The following is a 22,012-nucleotide window of genomic DNA, read 5'->3' on the forward strand; positions in this document are numbered from 1 at the left end:
ATTCCTAGCATTCTGTTTGCTTTTTGACCGCTGCCACACACTGGGCAGAAGAGTTCAGCGTATTATCTACAACACCACCTAGATCTTTTTCTTGGGTGCTGACCCCAAGATGGACCCTAGCATCAGGTAACTGTGATTTGGATTGTTCTTCCCAATGTGCATCACTTTGTCCACATTAAATTTCAACTGCCATTTGGATGCCCAGTCTCCCAATTTCCTAACGTCTTCCTGCAATTTATCAGTCTTCATGTGTTTTAACAACCTTGAATAGTTGTGTGTCATCTGCAAATTTAATCATCTCACTTGTCATTCTGATTTCCAGATCATTTATAAATATGTTAAATAGCACTGGTCCCAGTACAGATCCTGCAGCACTCCACTATTCACCCTCCTCCACTGAAAGAAATAGCCATTTAACCCTACCCTTGCTTTCTGTCCAATAATCATTTCCTAATCCACAGAAGGACACTGCTTCCTATCCCATGACTTTGTAATTTTCTCAGGAGTCTCTTATGAGGAACTTTGTCAAAGGTTTTCTGAAAATCTAGATACATTACATCAACCAACGCACCTTTATTGACATGTCTTCATAGAAATTAAGCACATCGGTGAGGCAAGACTTCCCTTTGCTGAAACCATGCTGAATCTGTCCCATCAAACCATGTTTGATGGGACAGATTCAGCATCTATGTATTCAGTAATTTTATTCTTTATAATAGTTTCCACTATTATATCCGGCACTGATGTCAGGCTTACCGGTTTGTAATTTCCCAGGTCACCCCTGGAATCCTTTTTAAAAATCACCCTCAAATCTTCAGGTACTATGGACAATTTTAATGGCAGGTTACATATTACTAACAGCAGATCAGCAATTTCATGTTTGAGTTCTTTCAGAACCCTTGGATGCATTCTATCCAGTCCGGGTGATTTACTACTATTTAATTTGTCGATTTGGCTCAGTACATCTTCCAGGTTCACTGAGATTTCTTTCAGTTCCTCCGCATCATCACCCTTGAAAACCATTTCTGGTACAGGTAGATCTCTTGTTGTGTTCTTCTCTTCTGAAATTTAAAGTAGGTCTCAAAACCTTTTTATTTCCATTTGGCATATTGGAACAAGATCTGATGAGTCATGGCAGCACATTAGTCTTTTCTCATTTCTTTTTTCTTTCTGCACATTGCTGTCTTTCAATTATTGTAAATGGATGTATGTGTTATTGTTTATGAATCACTATAAACTATTTTGTTACCATTTGAGTTAAAGGGTGATATAGAGAACATATTAATAAAGTAAACTTTATCTGCCTCAAATTCTCTGATTTGTAAATAAGAGAGCACTTGCTAGCACAGCAAATAACGTGACTGGGAGAACCACAGGACAGCAGCTTGAAGAACAGAGTTTTAGTATTCTTGTTTATTAAATTAATTTTGTCAGGAAAATAATATCATATGTTTATACATTTGCAATATTTATCCTCTCTGTTTCTATAGATCTATCTCCATGAGCATATTTCCATTAAATAATGTATGCCTTGACTTCTTGCCAACAATTCATATTGAAAGCATAATAATTATTTTAAAAGAGTAAAAACTTATGACTTAACATTTTTTGAATCCTAACTAGCCACCAGATATTCCTAAACTCACTTTCAAGGTTAAAAAGGTAAATATATTTATAACTAAAACTGCTTTAACAAACTGAAATAACGGTCCAGCTAATCACCTAATGCAGCGGGAAATTCCAGCTCTCCATAGCTGGGTGGCAGCCATCTCAATATAGAAAGCTTGGACTGGTGCATTACAATGCTAAACAAGCAACAAGTAGAGAAGGACCAATGGACCTACATTGACGTCATTGGTCCTTCCTTATTTTTTTGCTTGTTTTAGACTTTGTCTCTATAGAGAATTTATCTCCTTTCACCCTTAGCAGCATTACAATGCTAAAATATTAACAAGCTTCAGTGGCTAATCCAGTTCCATGGTACAAACTGGATTTTGATGTCCGACAGTGGTTTGCTTCTCTGCTGTAGTAGGCTTTTTCTTGTAGATGTGTGCCCTGGTTTTCACCTTATGTAACATGCGCTGATATGAGACAACCATTGATCCAGATATTAGGCAGATGACCAAACTGCAGGTGAAAAGGGAAAGGCCAATGAGAAGGACGTAGAGGTATTCAATGACAACAAAGTGCTGTCTGCAATCGCCGAAGGAGTCCTTTACAAGACTGATGACAGGATACCGATCAAGAGATTCTGGAAATGCACACTGTATCAGATCTTTTTCTGAAAGACAAAATGATAAGAGTCAGTTGCCAGCACATACAAATCCTTAAAATGATGATTAAAAAATATGAAATAGGAAATGGGTCAGGTTTAAGCATTTACAGCAAGAAGAAGTTTCTACATTTCAGAATGGTGAGGAGTTTATGGCCTGCATAATTATGGGGACGGGTAAGAGATATCATAGTCTTTATGTTTGGGGTTAGTTAGGAAGAGGTGTTAATTATATTTAGGGATGGGGAAAGGTGCCAGACTGTACAGGGATACCTTTTAAAGACATTCCTATTGGCAATGCAGTGCAGAAATGGGCTGTTACAAACATCCACCTGTAGTTTACCCACACCGAGCAGAAGCCTTCCCAGATGGTGTTAGGAAAAGGTGTACATTTGGGAATCCAAATTTGAGTGTGTAAATTTTCACTGAAAAACCAAGTGCCCCAAAGTGTAAATCTGTGTGCATGGTTTTGCTGGGGTAGCTTTCTTAGCAAAAGTGCATGTGTACTTTCACCTTCAAACTCTAGCAACGTGCCTACTTTTCACTAATGCAAATAGTTATAAAATGACCTTCTAAAAACATTTTTAAAATGCCACACTGGGTCATATCACAGCCCCATTGAGTCTAGCATTCAGTCTAGGCCATTAACCAATCCAGATCACCTGGAACAGGAATCCAGCAGCTTCCTAATGGGGAGATTCATCCAGTTTGTTTACTTCCAGCTTCCAGCAGTAAAAGGTAGTATTCACCAAGCCTATCTGGTACATATTCAAAAGATTTGTCCATCTAACTTCAGGAGTTAGCTGAACAGACTTTCTTGTTTAAAATGCCCTCACAGACTGGCAGGGCCGGTCTTAGCAATTGCGGGGCCCTGTGCAGACCAGTCCAATGGGGCCCCTGCCCCTGTCTCCCGCATACGTCTGCCACCATAAGCCATAATTTATCAGACTTTAAAAGGAGGATTAGAGCACTCAGAACCCCACCTCACCCCGTACCTTGATGTGCATCCACCACATTTCAGTAGAAAGTGTCAGACAGTGGCAGCAATGTTCATATCCCATCAGCTGACGAGCCCAGAGCCTCCTTGCTGCTGCATCCCACCCACCCTTGCGGAAGCAGGAAGTGACATCAAAAGGGGGCAGGACGCAGCAGCGAGGAGGCTCTGGGCTCAGCAGCTGACGGGATATGAACATCGCTGCCACTGCCTGATGCTCTCTACTGAAATGTGGATGCATGTTAAGGTACAGAGCAGGGAAGTGTTCCAAGACAGGAGGACAGACGTGCCAGAGATGCGGGGCTCTGTGCGACCGCCCCTGTTGCCCCTGCCTAAGACCGGCCCTGCAGACTGGCTAAATTCTGACCATGAAAAGATTAGCCTGCACAAAATTTAGACATAAAAAAAGGGATTTGATATACTTGCATGCCTTTTGTGGTTACAATCAAAGCAGTTTACATATTATATACAGGTACTTATTTTGTACCTGGCATACTGAAGATTATGGAGCCCTTTTACAAAGCAACAGTAAGCCCAATGTGGGCTTACCGCTTGCTAAAAGGAAGTACCGCCGGGCTACTGCAGCAGCCCGGCGGTAGTTCCCACCCCAAGCACGCCAGTATGTAACCGGTGGTAATCGGGCAGTGCTGTGTTGCCCGGTTACAGCCAGGTTAGCGCGGGAGCCCTTACCGCCACCTCAGTGGAGTTAATGAGGTGAACAAGGGGGAAACCACTGCTTGCCCTGGGATTGGTAAAATGGAAAGTTTCTAATAATTCTGCCAGGTACTTGTGACCTAGATTGGCTACTGTTGGAAGCAGGATACTTGGTTAGATGGACCATTGGTCTGACCTAGTATGGCTATTCTTATGTTCTAATGTAAACATACTACAAATAGTGCAAAAATTTCAGAACTTTTGTACAGAGGTTCCCCAGGAGTAACATTGAATATTAGCCTCTTTGGAAGTACAGAAGGGTAGATGAATCAGACAAATGTGTGTTTAGGAATGGAAAGGGCTGCCAGACTTTGTGTATGTTTAACAATGGGAAGCAATGTTGGAGTATGTGCTATGGAAATTAAGATTATTCTTTGTGTAGTTTGAATTAGAATATTAGAGAAAACTTATTGTAAGTAATAGAATTGGTTAGGCCTGTTTTATAGAAATGCATTGCTGAATGAAAAGAGGTCCTTTACAGGCCATGCTGGTAATTTATTAAGCTTGCTAGTCAGAAAGTCTGGTCAACTACTTTTCATTGCATTGGTATGTTTTAATTAAGTAGAAACAAAGGAAATCTACATATCTTATCTGGGAAACATTACTTCAAAGGCGAAGAGAGTTTCATTGTTTTTCTCCTCAGTAAAGCTTAACTGGAGATTGTGTACCTGGCAATTGTCAGAGAGCGGCCTTTTTGGTGTATTTAAGTTAGCATTTGAGTCAGAGTAGACAGAGAGAGAACTTTTTCCTGTCCCTTTCTGCAGTTGATCTGGGAATAACAAAGCCTTTCGTTTCTTGCTTTTGGCAGAGGTTGCCTGGATTTTAAGCACACACTGCACGGGCGCAGGCTTTTCCCTTTAGAGGAATATCAGCTGCCAGCCATTTTCTTAAGACTTTTACTTGAAACAGATATTCCTTCTGCCCTGCAGTGAACTTCCTTTGGGACAGTGCCCGTGTCTGATTTCATTATATTTTATCTTTCTAGTGCACTAATATTATTCCTTTTATAGCATGGGGCTTCTCCTTTTGAAGGAGCATTTTTGTATTGTCATGTTCATAAGATTACGTGTACTGTGTTTCTGTATTTTCCTGCTATGTCTATACCTCAGGGAACTGAGATTCCAGAGAAATCCCCCCCCCCCTCTTTTTGGAACGTGAATCTAGCTGAATGTCTAGATTAAGAAGTTGTGTGTAAATATGCCTGAAGCCGACTGCTGTAAGTATTGCTATGTTTTATGTAGATTTTGATGAGGGAAGTTTAATTTTTAATTCTTAACTAATTTCATTGAGAGTGGAGGAGATCCATGATTCCAGATTCCTGCAAGGGAAAGGGCCAGAGACAGGAGCAGAGACAGTTGTGATAAGAACTGCCGCTTTAAAAATAGATAGTTCCCCAGATAGGAGGGGGAACACAGGGAGAAATAGACCAGCATAGCAGGAATGAAAGAAGCTGACACTAGAAATTAGAATATTTAAGCAATAACAACAATAAAATATAGAGGAGGGGCAGGGGAATTCCTAGGAACAGAAAACCACAGTCGATGGCTTCCTGATCTAGAGGTGTGAAATCTGAGCATAGAGGGCATTTTAAGTTAGAGAGAGAAGAAAAAGATTTCTCTCTCATGGATTCTATGGAACCAGAGCAGCCAGAGCTCACAGAGTCACATTACAATCACAGAAGTCTGTGAGAGGGGAGTGGGAGGGGAAGGGGAAGGATTTTCAGTTCCCCTATTGGAAAATGTTGAGTGGAGAGGAGAATTAATAGCACAATTAGGTCTGGGGATGCAGTCAGAGACAGGCAAATAACTAGTAAAATTAATAATTTCACTACAGAAGATGAAAAGGGAATCGATCCTGGGATATGGATCAGAAACGGGAATCAGAAGGGAGGGATTAAAAGTTCCTCCATTAAAAAAAAAAAAGCTAAACAGAAACAGGAGAGTGAAGGGAACACATTAAAAAAAAATAACAATACCTTATTTCCTCTGAAGGAAGAAAGGGTCTGCAACCAGTGATACAACAATTAATAACGGAAGTTTATTAAGCTATGTATGTCCCCTTTAACACCCAGTTCTCCTGGTTCTTAAACTGGACAGAATATATAGGTTACGGCATGTTTTAGAGCTGGTTCTGGAAAGGTTCCAGTTGCAACCTGAATCCACCCTGCTCCAGTATGTAAAACTAATGATTTTAAGCAAAGGATTAACCCTGGTTGCCCAAAGAAAAGAACACTACCATGATAAAGGTTTAAATGCATGTTTTGATGTGAAAGGTTGCTGAGATGTTTGATTTGCTGCTATTAACAGTACATATTGTGGAAAATCACATGGAAGGAGGAAGTACACTGTATGTTAGTTAGAAAGTCTGAGAAATGAATATATATATATATATATATATATATATATATATATATATATATATATATATATATATATATATATATATATATATATGGAAGTAGTTCAATATGTCTATGATTTATGTCTTGTGGGATAGGCCACTAACAACTATAAAGCATAAAATCTGACCATAGAATTGAGCTAATAGCATTTTGGTAAAAATTTGCCCAGACATTGAATGAAATGTTACCCAAGGCACAGATAGAGGCCTCATTGCCCTGCTCTGTTTACATGTTTATTGTTTTCATTCAAAGCACCACTTATTTATTTTAAGTTGGCACCTTTCAGAAGCATGATGTTATCTTCCATTTGACACCCTGACTACTAGGTTGCAAATATCAGCCTGACCAGCTGGTATATGAGAAGAATTTCACCAGTACGGTATGGTATGCCTATCCAGACGGTGAGACCTCCAGCTACATTGCTGGATGGAGACTTGGTGGGACTCAGTTGTGTGAGACCTGTTCCATGGGCTGAATGAAATGTTTAACTCTACACCAGCATTTAAACTGTTGGTCTGATTATAGGAATATTTGCAGGATTATTACTTTTTGTATACATTTTGAGTTATTCAGTTAGCACCATCAGCATTGACACTACTGAAGCCACTGCTTGTTTCATGTATGATATTGTTTCTGTTCATATAATAAGCTATGTTCACAGTTCACTGAAATGAACTGTTCCCAGTGACACTTCCTGGACTGCTTTCGAGTAGGACTTTTTCTTCTTCCTGTGCTTAGTATTTGGTATTCTATGGTATCTCATATATTGTCTCATGTTGCTAAACAAGATACTAAGGTTTCAATTGTTAATGAATTCTAATGAATTGTAAAGTTCTGATCTGCAAATGTGGATATATAAGTACAGCAGGAGCTAGAGATGAAGTATGTTTACAGAGAACTAGAGAAATGGAGGGGTGAAAGGCCTCATGATCTGTATGTGCTGAATGTGGGGAGAGAGGACACTGTACCTTACTGAAGGAAGAAAAAGCTTTCTCTCTCATAAATTCTATGACAGAGTATGGATTTATGGGTGGGACCCGAGAGGGGACCACTAACAGTCAGGACTGTACCCCAAAGGGACTTAGGAATTTCCCCTATGAAATGTTGTTTTGGATTACCCAAATTTGACATTGGAAGATATGTATTTAAATGAAATAAATTCTCTCTCTTCCTCTGTATCTCATTTAAGAGAGAAAGGGTTACTGGCCTAAAACTCCACCACTTGAATTTACTGTTCCATATCATCATGCTGATCAATCCATAGACTGGAGGGTTGTGTCCATCTACCAGCAGGTGGAGATAGAGAGCAATCCTTTTGCCTCCCTATATGTGGTTATGTGCTGCCGGAAACTCCTCAGTATGTTCTCTATCTCAGCAGGTGGTGGTCACACACAGCAGCAGCTCTGGCTAGGTCTCCAAGCCTAATTTTTAGGTTTTGTTGAGTACCTGGGGTTGAGGGCTCTTCTTGAGCAAGTGCAAACCTGGTGGCGCCAGGTCCCTCCTTTTCTCCCCCCTCCCGCTGGCTCTGTTAAAAAAAAAAAAAAATTGGGGGCGTCCTTAAGGGCGTTTATTTCGACGTTTATTTAAACGTTTATTGCAGCTACTCACTGGGACACCAGGTCGTTACAGCTCGGAGCGAGAAGCAGGTAATTTTTACCTTTTTATAGCAGGCAGGGGGTTCCCCGATCGATCTCCACGTGGCCTATGGCGTCGGAGGGCGAGGGCGCGAAGAATCGCTCCCCGGACCGCGTGTGCGCTTCTAGCGGGGATGCGGGGGTCTTAAAGTCTGATTCGCCCTTGTTGGGTGTCAGTTCGGAGGCCGGTCAGTGTCCCGGGTCTTCCTCCGGTGCGGCAGTTTTTCCCGCCATAAATGCCCATCCCCCGCTGCTCGCCTCCGCCATCTTGGCCGGCCACTCTGCTCGGACGGCTTCTTCTTGGGCCGCCCTTGAGCTGGGAGACGTTAATGCCATGGCCGCCCTTGATTTGGGTGACGGCAAAAAAGTGGCTAAAGTTAAGCGCCGTTCTTCCCGCGCGGCTCCTTCGCGGAGTGTCGCACCGGACGCCATCTTGGATGCGCAGCATGTTTCTCCCCCGCTCTTGCGAGCGCCGGTTGAGGGTGCGTCTAGGACCGTGGCCCAGGCTGCTGAAGTGCACAGTCTGGGGGGTTTCTCCCCCGAGTTTATTTTGCTGCTGCATCAGGCCTTCCTTATGCAAAACGCTGCCCCTTCTCCCTTGTCCGATAAAGGGGTTGAGGCCCCCGGAAGTAAACGCCCTCGGGTGGATTCCCAGGCCTTAGAGGACTCTGTCTCCTCTGATGTAGATGAGGGCAGCGTATCTGAGTTCTCCCAATGGTCCTTTGGGGATTCCTTGGAGGAGACGGATTCCCGCTCGGATGGAGCGGATGACCCCTCTGCAGCGCGGATCTTTCGCTCAGAGGATTTGCCCAACCTGTTAGTGCAGGCCATGAGCATTTTGAAGATTTCCTCTCCAGAGGACGTCTCTCCCTCAGCCCCTGTTGGCTCCGCCATTATGCTGGGGACGAAGCGCAAGCCTAGAACTTTCTACGTGCATGATGCCATGCACACCTTAATTTCGGCTCAATGGGATGTCCCGGAAGCGAGCCTCAAAGTGGCTAGGGCTATGTCCCGCCTCTATCCTTTGCCTGAAAGTGAACGGGAGGCCTTTCTTTGGCCTACCATGGATTCTTTAATCACTGCGGTGACTAAGAAAACGGCGTTGCCGGTGGAAGGTGGCACGGCCCTAAAGGACACCCAAGACAGAAGATTGGAGGCGGCCTTAAGGTCATCCTTCGAGGCGGCTGCCTTAAGTTTGCAGGCCTCAGTTTGCGGCTCCTACGTGGCCAGGGCGTGCCTGACGATTGTGCAGCGGGCTTCCCCCTCGGATCCTTCCTTGAGGGCTGATTGGCCGGCCCTGGAATCGGGCTTGGCTTATTTGGCAGACTTACTGTATGATGTCTTGAGAGCCTCGGCTAAAGGTATGGCTCAGACAGTCTCTGCGCGGCGGTGGCTTTGGCTGAAACATTGGTCTGCTGACCACGCCTCTAAGTCCCGCCTGGCTAAGTTGCCTTTTAAAGGCAAGCTGCTCTTTGGGGTCGAGCTGGACAAAATTGTGACCGATCTCGGCACGTCTAAGGGCAAGAGGTTACCAGAGGTCAGGGCTCGGGCCAGTGCTCGCCCCGGTATCTCCAGAGGACGGTTTCAGGAAGCCCGTCGGTACCGCCCGGGCACGTCGGGCTCCTCTGCCCCCTCTTCCTTTAAGAGGAACTTCTCCCCCAAGCAGCATTCCTTTCACAGAGACCGCAGTCCCGGAGGTGCGCCCTCCGGTCCTCCCCCAGGGTCTCGTACCCAATGACGGGGTCCTGGTCCATGGCCCAGTGCAGATTGGAGGACGCCTGTCCTCGTTTCTGGGCGAGTGGATCAGGGTAACTTCAGACGCTTGGGTGCTGGAAGTCATCAGAGACGGCTACAAGCTAGAGTTCTGCCGACCCTTAAGAGACGGGTTTGTACTCTCTCCCTGCAAGTCTCCGGTCAAAGCTGTGGCAGTGCAGCAGACCTTGGACAATCTGATTATCCTGGGTGCGGTCGTTCCAGTGCCAGAAAATCAGCTTGGCAAGGGACGTTACTCCATTTACTTTGTGGTACCAAAGAAAGGAGGTTCTGTACGGCCTATCCTCGACCTCAAAGGGGTCAATCGGGCCTTGAAAGTTCGGCACTTTCGCATGGAGACTCTCCGCTCTGTTATAGCGACAGTGAAGGCAGGGGAGTTCCTGGCATCCTTGGACATCAAGGAAGCGTACTTGCATATTCCCATCTGGCCTCCTCATCAACGCTTTCTGCGTTTTGCAGTCCTGGGCCGACACTTCCAGTTCAGAGCCCTCCCGTTCGGGTTGGCTACTGCTCCGCGGACCTTCTCCAAAGTAATGGTGGTCATCGCGGCCTTCCTGCGAAAGGAAGGAGTACAAGTCCATCCTTATCTGGACGACTGGTTGATCCGAGCCCCCTCTTATGCAGAGTGCGGCAAAGCTGTGGACCGGGTGATTGCTCTTTTGAGCTCCCTGGGGTGGATCATCAACTGGGAGAAAAGCCAGCTGCGCCCGACTCAGTCCCTGGAGTATCTGGGAGTTCGATTCGACACCCAAGTGGGCAGAGTGTTCCTGCCGGACAATCGGATTGTCAAACTTCAGGCTCAGGTGGACCAGTTCCTAGTAGCCTCTCCGCTTCGGGCTTGGGACTATGTGCAGCTGTTGGGCTCTATGACGGCCACGATGGAAGTAGTGCCCTGGGCCAGGGCTCATATGAGACCACTACAACACTCTCTGCTGCAGCGCTGGACTCCGGTGTCGGAGGATTATGCTGTGCGCCTTCCCTTGGACCCAGCAGTGCGCAAGGCGCTGAGCTGGTGGCTGAAGACAGACAAGTTGTCTGCAGGGATGCCTCTTGTGACCCCGGAGTGGATTGTCGTCACGACGGACGCCTCTTTGACGGGCTGGGGAGCCCACTGCATGGGAAGGACAGCGCAGGGGCTCTGGTCTCCTGCAGAGGCAAAGTGGTCTATCAACCTCCTGGAACTCCGAGCCATTCGGTTGGCGCTTTTGGAGTTCCTCCCGGTACTGGCGTTGAAGCCAGTACGGGTCCTGTCGGACAGTGCCACGGCTGTGGCCTATGTCAACCGCCAGGGAGGTACTAAGAGCGCCCCTCTAGCCAAGGAAGCCATGGATCTATGCCAGTGGGCGGAAGCGAACCTGGAACAGCTGTCAGCGGCCCACATTGCCGGAGTCATGAATGTCAAGGCGGACTTTCTCAGTCGCCATACCTTGGATCCCGGAGAGTGGCAGTTATCGGCTCAGGCGTTCTTGGACATCACGAAGCGCTGGGGCCAGCCGAGTCTAGATCTGATGGCGTCATCGGCCAATTGCCAAGTGCATCGCTTTTTCAGCAGAGGACGGGACCCTCGATCTCTGGGAGTAGATGCTCTTCTCCAACAGTGGCCGACACAGGAGCTTCTCTATGTGTCCCCGCCCTGGCCCATGTTGGGCAGGGTACTAGACCGGGTGGCAAAGCATACGGGCCGAATAATCCTGGTGGGTCCGGACTGGCCCAGACGTCCCTGGTATGCGGACTTGATCAGGCTCTCAGTGGACGACCCTCTGCGGCTGCCAGTGGAGCAGGGCCTGTTGCATCAGGGTCCCGTGGTGATGGAGGATCCCTCCCCCTTTGGTCTTACGGCCTGGCTATTGAGCGGCAGCGACTGAGGAAGAAGGGCTTCTCAGACAAGGTCATCGCCACTATGCTGAGAGCGAGGAAGCGCTCTACTTCTACTGCTTACGCCAGGGTTTGGCGTACCTTTGCAGCGTGGTGTGAAGCAAGCTCACTTTCTCCCTTCACTGCTCCAATTTCTTCAGTGCTGGCGTTCCTGCAAGAAGGTCTGGAGAAAGGCCTGTCGCTCAGTTCCCTTAAAGTCCAGGTAGCGGCTCTGGTTTGCTTCAGGGGCCGCCTGAAGGGTGCTTCCCTGGCTTCGCAGCCAGATGTGGTGCGTTTTCTCAAGGGAGTTAATCACCTGCGCCCTCCTCTGCACTCAGTGGTGCCTGCGTGGAATCTCAACCTGGTACTAAGAGCCTTGCAGAAGCCACCTTTTGAACCCTTGTCGAGGGCATCTCTGAAAGACCTGACGTTGAAAGCAGTCTTTTAGGTGGCTATCACTTCAGCCAGAAGAGTTTCCGAGCTCCAGGCACTCTCATGTCGAGAGCCTTTTCTGCAGTTCACTGAGGCAGGAGTGTCTATTCGCACAGTGCCTTCCTTCCTGCCCAAGATTGTTTCTCGCTTCCATGTGAATCAGCAGCTCTGTCTCCCTTCCTTTCATAGGGAGGACTACCCAGAGGAATACTCTGCTCTCAAATTTCTGGATGTGAGACTAGTCATCATCAGATACTTGGAGGTGACCAATGATTTCCGGAAGTCAGATCATCTGTTTGTCCTGTTTGCAGGTCCTTGTAAGGGTCTGCAGGCTGCTAAGCCTACAGTGGCAAGATGGGTCAAGGAAGCCATTGCAGCGGCTTATGTGGCCGCGGGGAAGGTACCGCCTATCCAGCTGAAGGCTCACTCCACTAGAGCTCAGGCGGCCTCGATGGCAGAGGCCGGGTCCGTCTCCTTGGAAGAGATATGCAAGGCGGCAACTTGGGCATCAGCCCATACCTTCTCCAGGCATTACCGCTTGACTGTGGCTGCTCGGGCGGAGGCCCGGTTTGGAGCTTCAGTGTTGCGGTCAGGGATTTCTATGTCCCACCCTGGGTGAGTACTGCTTCGGTACATCCCACCAGTCTATGGATTGATCAGCATGATGATATGGAAGGTAAAATTATGTATCATACCTGATAATTTTCTTTCCATTAATCATAGCTGATCAATCCATAGCCCCTCCCAGATATCTGTACTGTTTATATTCTGGTTGCATTTCAGGTTCAAGTTTAGTCTTCAGTTCCTGTTCAGGAGGACTTCGTGTTCAAGTTTTTTCAATTGGATTCTTCAAGAGTTGAGACGAGTTTGTGTTACAGTGAGCTGCTGCATTCCTCTCCCCTCCGTTTTACGGGGCTGGATTGAGACATAAATTCTGCCGGCGCTCCCTCCCGCTTCGTGCGGCTGTAGGGCAGCTTTGTACCCTTCCCGCTTCGGCGGTGTTAGGGTCAGTCAGCTCCTCCCGCGGTTGCAGGATAAGCCAGATCCCCCCGCATCGGCGGGGTGGTGTCCCTCCCCCGCTCCGCGGGGATGAGCTGGACGGATTCCCCTCCCCCACTTGTGTGGGGATGAGCTGGGTTAATTCCCCTCCCCCGTTTCGGCGGTGGTGAGCTGGGCAGAGTGTCCCTTTGTGGGTGTAATTCTCTAAGTGCTGAGTCCTGCGGATGGAGCTTGGATATCGACATACTGAGGAGTTTCCGGCAGCACATGGCCACATATAGGGAGGCAAAAGGATTGCTCTCTATCTCCACCTGCTGGTAGATGGACACAACCCACCAGTCTATGGATTGATCAGCTATGATTAATGGAAAGAAAATTATCAGGTATGATACATAATTTTACCTTCACAAGACCCAGCTGGGAGATTGGGTACTGGTCAATGCTGACCACACACACTATACCAGGATCAAGGGACCAGAAGTGACCCCTGCAAATTTTCCCTTGCATGGATAGAGATAAACGACAAAGGATTCAAGATTGAGAAAGAAAAGAAAAGAAAAAAACCTACATGGATAAGTCCTACCCCAGACCTGATTTGAGCTGGGATCCAGTCCCTGATGATACCTGTCTGGGATCCAGTGACCAGGTTTTGTACACTATAAGAACCTTTAATAGACACTTGGACATTCAGTATAGGGGAAGAGCACATCTTCTATGGGTGTGCTAAAATAAGGATTGAACACGGAGGCATATCACTACCCCGACCCCACACAGGTTAATTGGTAACCTTTTGGCTCATTACATATGACATGCTGGGAGGGGGTTGGCAACCTTGGTATTTTCTCAGACAAAGGGGAATCGAGTAATTGAGTTGTTTAACCGTGTTAAGATTAGCAGACTGTCTTCTTTTAGCATAGGGGTAATACCAGTCCCTCTCCCTTGAATAGGGTGCATATATCCTCAGAACAAACTATAGCAGTCATATGCTTATATATTAGTGAGCCATGGGCCAAGCTATGTCTCAACAGGAGGGGTGTATGGTAACTATAGTAACAAGAATAAATGTGAGTTTTCTAATACTGTAAAAATACTGTTTAAAAAATTAATTAATTAAAAATTTTCTGTTCATGATATATGCTTTGTGCCAAGCACAATTTTCGGGGAAGACAGGATTAACTCCATTTGAAATTCTGTTTGGCAGACAGTATGTGATCCCTCAGGTTTGCCCCACTGGAAAAGAGTCATGAGGAGGCTGAGGAATCACTGACAACATATATGAAAAGAATGTAATTAACAAAGAGGTTTCTCTGTCTAATGTGATTACAGATCAGTTTGAAAATCCTGAACATATTGAGACTGAAAAGGTTCAAGCAGGAGACTGGGTCCTAATCAAGGTCATCAAGAGAAAGAACTGGGCCCCGCCCCGCTGGGAAGGTCCATATCAAGTACTCCTGAGGAACAAAGTACTTGGGTACACCTGTCACACTGCAAGAAGGTAGCAGGACCTGGAGCTGAGATCAGGAAACCAGAATAGACCAAGAGACTGTCCAGTTTGGCTGTTCCAGCATTACTAGTTCAGCCCAGTAAGTCCTGCAGGCTGCCCGCACCTAGGGGCTCAACCTCTGGGAAACGGTGGTCAGAGCAGGTAAAATCCGGTAATTCCAGTTCTGCTCATTTCAGCCTGTTCATCTACAGCTTCAGTTCCAGTCTGGGTGCTCTGATTCTGCTTGTACTACTTGTGACAACCAACATTCTCACAAGGGTAAGCCCGGCTAAAAAAAAAAAACCCAACAACAACAACCCAAGTGAGAATTTAAGGTCGAAACGTCTGATCCAGATGGCCCATGTGAACAACTGACTGAAACCACAGTTTGGAGTGTGTTTGGACAACTGGAAAAGAGGAGAGCAATCAAGACCTTGATTGATAGACAGAGAACAATCAGGCTGGTCCTAGGAGCAATCTGTGGTATGACTCTAGGATCATCCTCCTGTTCCAGGTTTTGGATGCAGTAAAAAGGACATCAAATCCAGGAGCCTCCATGAATTTGTGAACTGAAACCAAAGGGTTCAACAGAGGATAAATGACTCTAGGATATAGTATTTCATGACTATATACAGGAACATCATATTTTGGTTGCAAACAAATGTTAGAATTCAAAGTAAATCAGTGTTACAAGTTGTTTTTATCTGTTATATGTTGTAACACAATTAGTTAGCCTCTGAAACAAAGAGCACAGGGAAACATTCATGGTAGGATATTTTCCTTGGACAGTCAGATAATTGAAATAATGCACTACATAAACTGTTCCATCCCATTGTGACGGTATTGATTAGTCATTTTTGCTCACTGTAACATGCTGGGTTAAGAGAAAGTTTCACCAATCCAGAAAATGAAGTGACCATATGGCATTAATGTGGGAACAACCTTTGTCCCTGAGCAGTTGGAGATGGAGCTGGTCTCTAGGGGTGGTGCAAATGATATTGGCATGGGTAAAGACATGTGAGTATAATTGCAAGCCTACTAAAACTAGAGCAAAGCCAGACTCAACCCAAAAAGCTCCCAAACTGAATAGAACAGATGCCAAATGACCATAGGAAACTTGATCAATGGTAAATACCTAGCACCCAAAATTAAGGATGAGCTGGAGCAAACAATTAATAGCGGTGAGTTATTTACTCATAATAGTCACATTTTTTATTAGCTGACATGCTCCAAGGTTACATGTCCACTATTCCTAGGCTCATACAGTTAAATATACCTAAGTAAAATGGTCTAATATCCTTGCTATTTGTTTCTCTTGTTTTGAACTCTGCTTTATGTTAGTGTTAGGATTAGACTAGTCTATATCACATAGAATAAAAAGGGAGGAACTGTTATAGAAATTAAGATTATTCTTTGTGTTGTTTGAATTAGAATATTAGAGAAAACTTATTGTAAGTAATAGAATTGGTTAGGCCTGTTTTATAAAAATGCATTGCTGAATGAAAAGAGGTCCTTTACAGGCCATGCTGGTAATTTATTAAGCTTGCTAGTCAGAAAGCCTGGTCAACTACTTTTCATTGCATTGGTATGTTTTAATTAACTAGAAACAAAGGAAATCTACATATCTTATCTGGGAAACATGACTTCAAAGGCAAAGAGAGTTTCATTGTTTTTCTCAGTAAATCTCAACTAGAGATTGTGCACCTGGCAGTTGTCAGATAGCGGCCTTTTTGGTGTATTTAAGTTAGCATTTGAGTCAGAGTAGACAGACTGCATCAGGATTTTGTACATTGATGGCCAGTCTATCTGTGCATAGAAATAAACAGAATTTATTCAGAGTCCTGAGGGTGTGCTTTTCTTTGGTAAAATTTAAATTTCCTTAACAGTTTATGTTTGGAGAGAGGGAAAGTACAAGCTTTGTGGGGGGAAGGACATAAAGAGATGACAGGTTGTATGTTAGGGCGCTCAGAAGAAGAGTCAGGGAGTGTATGCATTGAGACCAAGGGAATCAGAATCTATGTATTTTGTAAGAAAGGAAAGGGAAGGGGAGATTATGGTGGTCACAGTCATTTTAAAAGTGCTATTCACAGCACAACACATAAACCTCCCAAACATAAAAAGCACTATTTTAGAAAAGGCTGGTGGTAAACATATAAGCCATGAAAATGACTAGGATGGCCAGAGGTGTGTTGAGGGCAGTATGGTGGGGGGAGGGTGTCATGGGTGTTGTGGTGTTCTTGATGTTTATAGCTGATTCCAGGTAGCACATCACTGTACAGGCAATGCAAGATAGATGTTATACCACAACAGCTTGTTCTTGTGACTGCATGTATTACTGCTGACTGGAAGAAAGCTTAGAGAGAGTGCGAGCCTGTTTGCTGTCTCTGTCAACTCTGGTCTGTCATCTCAGCCCTGTGACTTGCCTGCCTTCACAATCCTCCCCGACGTATGACCCCCCCACATCCACCCCTGCCCCATCTGAGCCTATGTCAGCGTATGTCCAGCTGCCTCTCACGCCCTAGTATCATGTGATGTCTGTGTCTGTGCCAGTGTGTGTGTGCAAGATACATGGTGTCTGAGAGTTGTATGCTATTCACATTGTTAAATTCTTGGTTTTGGTGGTGGGGAACACTCTGGGTATTAGTAGTGGAGACCTCTGTGTGTGTTAGTGGTGGGAGTTGTAAACCATTGGCTGCCTGAATGTCTGGGCTGTTGAGTCCATTCTGCACAAGGTACACTGGTAGGAGAGGAGAGCCAATGGGCCACATCCTTATCACAGGATATACAGGCCCAGGATGCAGTTCCTTGATTTCACTGAAGAGCAGTATGTAGGGTGCTTCCACTTTTATAAGGAAACCATTTGCCATCTCTGCCAACAGTTGGAGCCTCTCCTGCACCCCACCACTCACAGGGGACAACCAGTGCCCGTCCACCTCAAGGTCATTTCTACAGTAGCCTTTCTCACCACTGGCAGTTTCTAGACTATCCAGCAGTACCACAGGTCTCAGCCACTCAGCCATCAAACTGTGCATCACACAGTTCCTCATGGCCCTTCTCACACACACCTCTAAATACACTGCATTCCTCCAGACCCTCCAGCAGAGACAAGACACTATGACCCAATTCTATGTAGCCCCTCTGTCCTCAATGTCTGACTGCACTCATGTGGCCCTCAGGTCCCCCAAAGGGAGATAGCCCACCTACTGCAACAGAAAAGCCTTCCACTCTATGAATATGTACTGTAAATCGTGTACACCTAACACTGCTGCCGTAACTAACACTACTAAGTCATCCCTTCTTGAGGATGTTGACATCCTTGCCACAACAGACCCTGGGCTTTTGATGGACGCTACCGCCCTTCCTGAGAAAATTGACCGGATTATATTAAAACATGAGATCCCACCTTTGCCTAACCATTTATGCTCACACATTGGCTCTATTCCTTCTTCTTGGAAATCGAGAGCGATTTCTACTGCACGGAAAGATGCAATCCCTGATACGCCTGTATTTTCTTCTCGGGGGTCCGAACATCTTACGGCTTATATGGGTACACAACCACTTTCTGCTAATGAGTATGTAGCACAACAAGAAGGTTCTTGGTAATTTGTGCTGCCCTGGTCATATGACCTAGCGAAATGGTCAAAATCTTTATATCCCCGCATCTTCTCTTCCATATGGCCACGCACAGGTTCCTTAACTGCAGAAGGACTCACGTTAGCCCACAATTTGATATACTCCCAGCCAGATCCCCAATGGAGTTCTAATGTTAGAACTTAACAACAGGAAGGTCTTAAAGTTTGGCTAAAATATGCAGGAAAGTTTCCACCATCTCGATTAACAGGTGCACTGTTTCCCTTACTTGAGAAACAGTCTGGCCTCAAACCACACACAGAATATGTCCCATATTCAAATGTAGAGTTAACTAGCATCATTCAGCAGCTTCCAGACCTTACTAATGGTGGTGGTAGATGGTTTTGAACAATTGACTATGGGTAATAAATTGGCTGTTGGGGATATTAAAGCTTTACTTGGCTGTATCCCTCAAGCCAATGTTGTGGACCTCTTTACTTCCGCTGGTTATGTTTCCATGGTCACATCGTCTGATTACGATGGTAACAGCTTTGATCAAATCCAGTCGGCACTTTGGGCTGTTATTCGGAGTCATTTCCCCACTAGAAAGGATTTCTCTGTTCTCAATTCCCAAAGATGGGACTCTGTAGAACCTATTGAAAGATACATATTAAAATTACAGGAATTGTATAGGGATAAGACTGAGGAGAGATTCGATTCACCTAATAGCTTGCCTGTATTTTATAATCTTTTTAAGGAAACCCTCCCTTCTAAAATAAAAGAAGCCCTTGATAATACTGTAGGGATTTCTCAGAAATCATGGCCCGAAATGAAAGAACATATTTTACATCATTGCCGTTCTTTTATTGCACTGAGTGAGAAACAAACCAAAGATGCACTTAAGCTACAAACTCAGTTCATGAATCTGCAAGTACAGAAATTATGAGCTGAATCTAACTCCGATGCTACCACTAGCCGACCTGTTGAGTCCTTTCACTATGCGAGGACCACAGGACGGAGTAATTTCCGTGGTAGACCAAGAGGTTTTTCAGGAAATAGAAATCTAACTCCAAATCCTAGTCCCTCCCGCAGATATAATATACGTTTTAAATGTAATAATTTTGGACACTTTGCTTCTGAATGTAGGGGTCCCCAAAGATGAAGAGCTCAGGACCATTCATACTCTAACAATCGCCGACAATCTTTCCCATCATGGAACCCTGAGACACAAAACAATGAACGTGATGCCCAGTGACTAGCAGTGGTCCAGACCATGGCTGGATATAGTGACCCAATGGTGACCTTGTTGATTGAAGATATTCCCGTTCCCTTTCTTGTTGACACAGGTGCTTCTCGATCTGTACTAGCACATTTCCCAAACAAATTGCGCAAACAATTAAAAACTTCTGTAGGATCCGTCCTAAAGGTGGACAAAGCCATGGGACCAGACGGGATCCACCCCAGGATATTGAGGGAGCTCAGAGAGGTTTTGGCGGGTCCTCTTAAAGATTTGTTTAATATATCCTTGCAGACTGGAAAGGTTCCGAGGGATTGGAGAACGGCAGAGGTGGTCCCTCTTCACAAAAGTGGTGATAGGGAAGAAGCTGGAAACTACAGGCCGGTAAGCCTCACTTCGGTTATTGGAAAAGTAATGGAAGCAATGCTGAAGGAAAGGATAGTGAATTTCCTGGAAGCCAATAAGTTGCAAGATCCGAGACAACATGGTTTTACGAAAGGGAAATCGTGCCAAACGAATCTCATTGAGTTCTTTGATTGGGTGACAGGAGAATTGAATCAGGGACGAGCTATGGACGTAATCTACTTAGATTTCAGCAAAGCTTTTGACACGGTTCCCCACAGGAGGCTCTTAAATAAACTGGAGGGGCTGAAGATAGGACCTGAAGTGGTGAACTGGATTAGGAACTGGTTGACAGACAGATGCCAGAGGGTGGTGGTGAATGGAATTCGCTCGGAGGAGGGAAAGGTGAGTAATGGAGTGCCTCAGGGATCGGTGCTGGGGCCGATTCTGTTCAATATATTTGTGAGTGACATTGCCGAAGGGTTAGAAGGTAAAGTTTGCCTATTTGCGGATGATACTAAGATCTGTAACAGAGTGGACACCCGGGAGGGAGTGGAAAACATGAAAAAGGATCTGAGGAAGCTAGAAGAATGGTCTAAGGTTTGGCAATTAAAATTCAATGCGAAGAAATGCAAAGTGATGCACTTAGGGAATAGAAATCCACGGGAGACGTATGTGTTAGGCGGGGAGAGTCTGATAGGTACGGGCGGAGAGAGGGATCTTGGGGTGATAGTATCTGAGGATTTGAAGGCGACGAAACAGTGTGACAAGGCGGTGGCCATAGCTAGAAGGTTGTTAGGCTGTATAGAGAGAGGTGTGACCAGCAGAAGAAAGGGGGTGTTGATGCCCCTGTATAAGTCGTTGGTGAGGCCCCACCTGGAGTATTGTGTTCAGTTTTGGAGGCTGTATCTTGTTAAGGATGTAAAAAGAATTGAAGCGGTGCAAAGAAAAGCTACGAGAATGGCATGGGATTTGCGTTACAAGACATATGAGGAGAGACTTGCTGAACTAAACATGTATACTCTGGAGGAAAGGAGAAACAGGGGTGATATGATACAGACATTCAAATATTTGAAAGGTATTAATCCGCAAACGAACCTTTTCCGAAGATGGGAAGATGGTAGAACGAGAGGACATGAAATGAGATTGAAGGGGGCAGACTCAAGAAAAATGTCAGGAAGTATTTTTTCACGGAGAGAGTAATGGATGCTTGGAATGCCCTCCCGCGGGAGGTGGTGGAAATGAAAACGGTAACAGAATTCAAACATGCGTGGGATAAGCATAAAGGAATCCTGTGCCGAAGGAATGGATCCTCTGGAGCTTAGTCAAGATCGGGAGGCGGGGCTGGTGGTTGGGAGGCGGGGATAGTGCTGGGCAGACTTATACGGTCTGTGCCAGAGCCGGTGGTGGGAAGCGGGACTGGTGGTTGGGAGGCAGGGATAGTGCTGGACAGACTTGTATGGTCTGTGCCAGAGCTGGTGGTTGGGAGGCAGGGCTGGTGGTTGGGAGGTGAGGATAGTGCTGGGCAGACTTATACGGTCTGTGCCAGAGCTGGTGGTTGGGAGGCAGGGCTGGTGGTTGGGAGGTGAGGATAGTGCTGGGCAGACTTATACGGTCTGTGCCCTGAAGAGCACAGGTACAAATCAAAGTAGGATATACACAAAAAGCAGCAAATATGAGTTATCTTGTTGGGCAGACTAGATGGACCGTGCAGGTCTTTTTCTGCCATCATCTACTATGTTACTATGTCACCACTGTTGGTTTTGATGGAATCCCTTCAGATATACCCACACTACAACCACTTACCATCCGTCTAGATGACCAAGTGCTTCGTGCATCATTTCTTTATGCTCCTTTATGCCCCATTAATTTGTTAGGACATTATTTACTTACACAATTCCAGTTTCAAATTCACTTTGATCTTCCAGAACCTACCAGCGATACTTCTTTAATTTTTGCTGTCACTACTTTACTTGACCAGCAGGTGTCACAAGTTTTGAGTAACTTGCCTTCTTTTCTTTGGGCTACCTCTGATAATCCTTATGGCTTAGTGGACACACCGCCCCATCAGATTGAGCTTTTGTCCGATTGTGTCCGATTGTGTAGGTCCAAAAATAGGGCAGTATCCCTTAAACCCGGAAGTTATACAGGGTGCTCAAGATCAAATTCATTCCCTGTTAAAACATGGTATCATTGAGCAATGTTACTCTCCATACAATACACCTCTTTTTCCTGTTAAAAAGAAGGAACCGGGGGTGGGGGGGGGGGGGGGGAATTCAAGATGGCTGCCACACTGGATGCCTGGTG

The 22,012-nt window shown here is 45.6% G+C and overlaps 1 protein-coding gene across 2 annotated transcripts in view; it reads right to left on the reverse strand.

Annotated features, from left to right (window-relative positions):
- Positions 1 to 821: 821 nt before the first annotated feature.
- LRRC26 (leucine rich repeat containing 26) overlaps positions 822 to 22,012 on the reverse strand; it is a 68,365-nt gene continuing 47,174 nt past the window's right edge. Inside the window, exon 2 of one of the 2 annotated variants that reach the window (XM_030206588.1) lies at positions 822 to 2,281. In XM_030206588.1, coding sequence (XP_030062448.1) covers positions 1,965 to 2,281 — 317 coding nt within the window. In that variant the 3' untranslated portion in view covers positions 822 to 1,964. The remainder of the gene's footprint in view (positions 2,282 to 22,012) is intronic. The other variant, XR_003942509.1, reaches the window with a different exon arrangement.

This window comes from Microcaecilia unicolor, chromosome 6, assembly GCF_901765095.1.
Source record: "Microcaecilia unicolor chromosome 6, aMicUni1.1, whole genome shotgun sequence".
In the NCBI taxonomy this organism is placed as follows: Eukaryota; Metazoa; Chordata; class Amphibia; order Gymnophiona; family Siphonopidae; genus Microcaecilia; species Microcaecilia unicolor.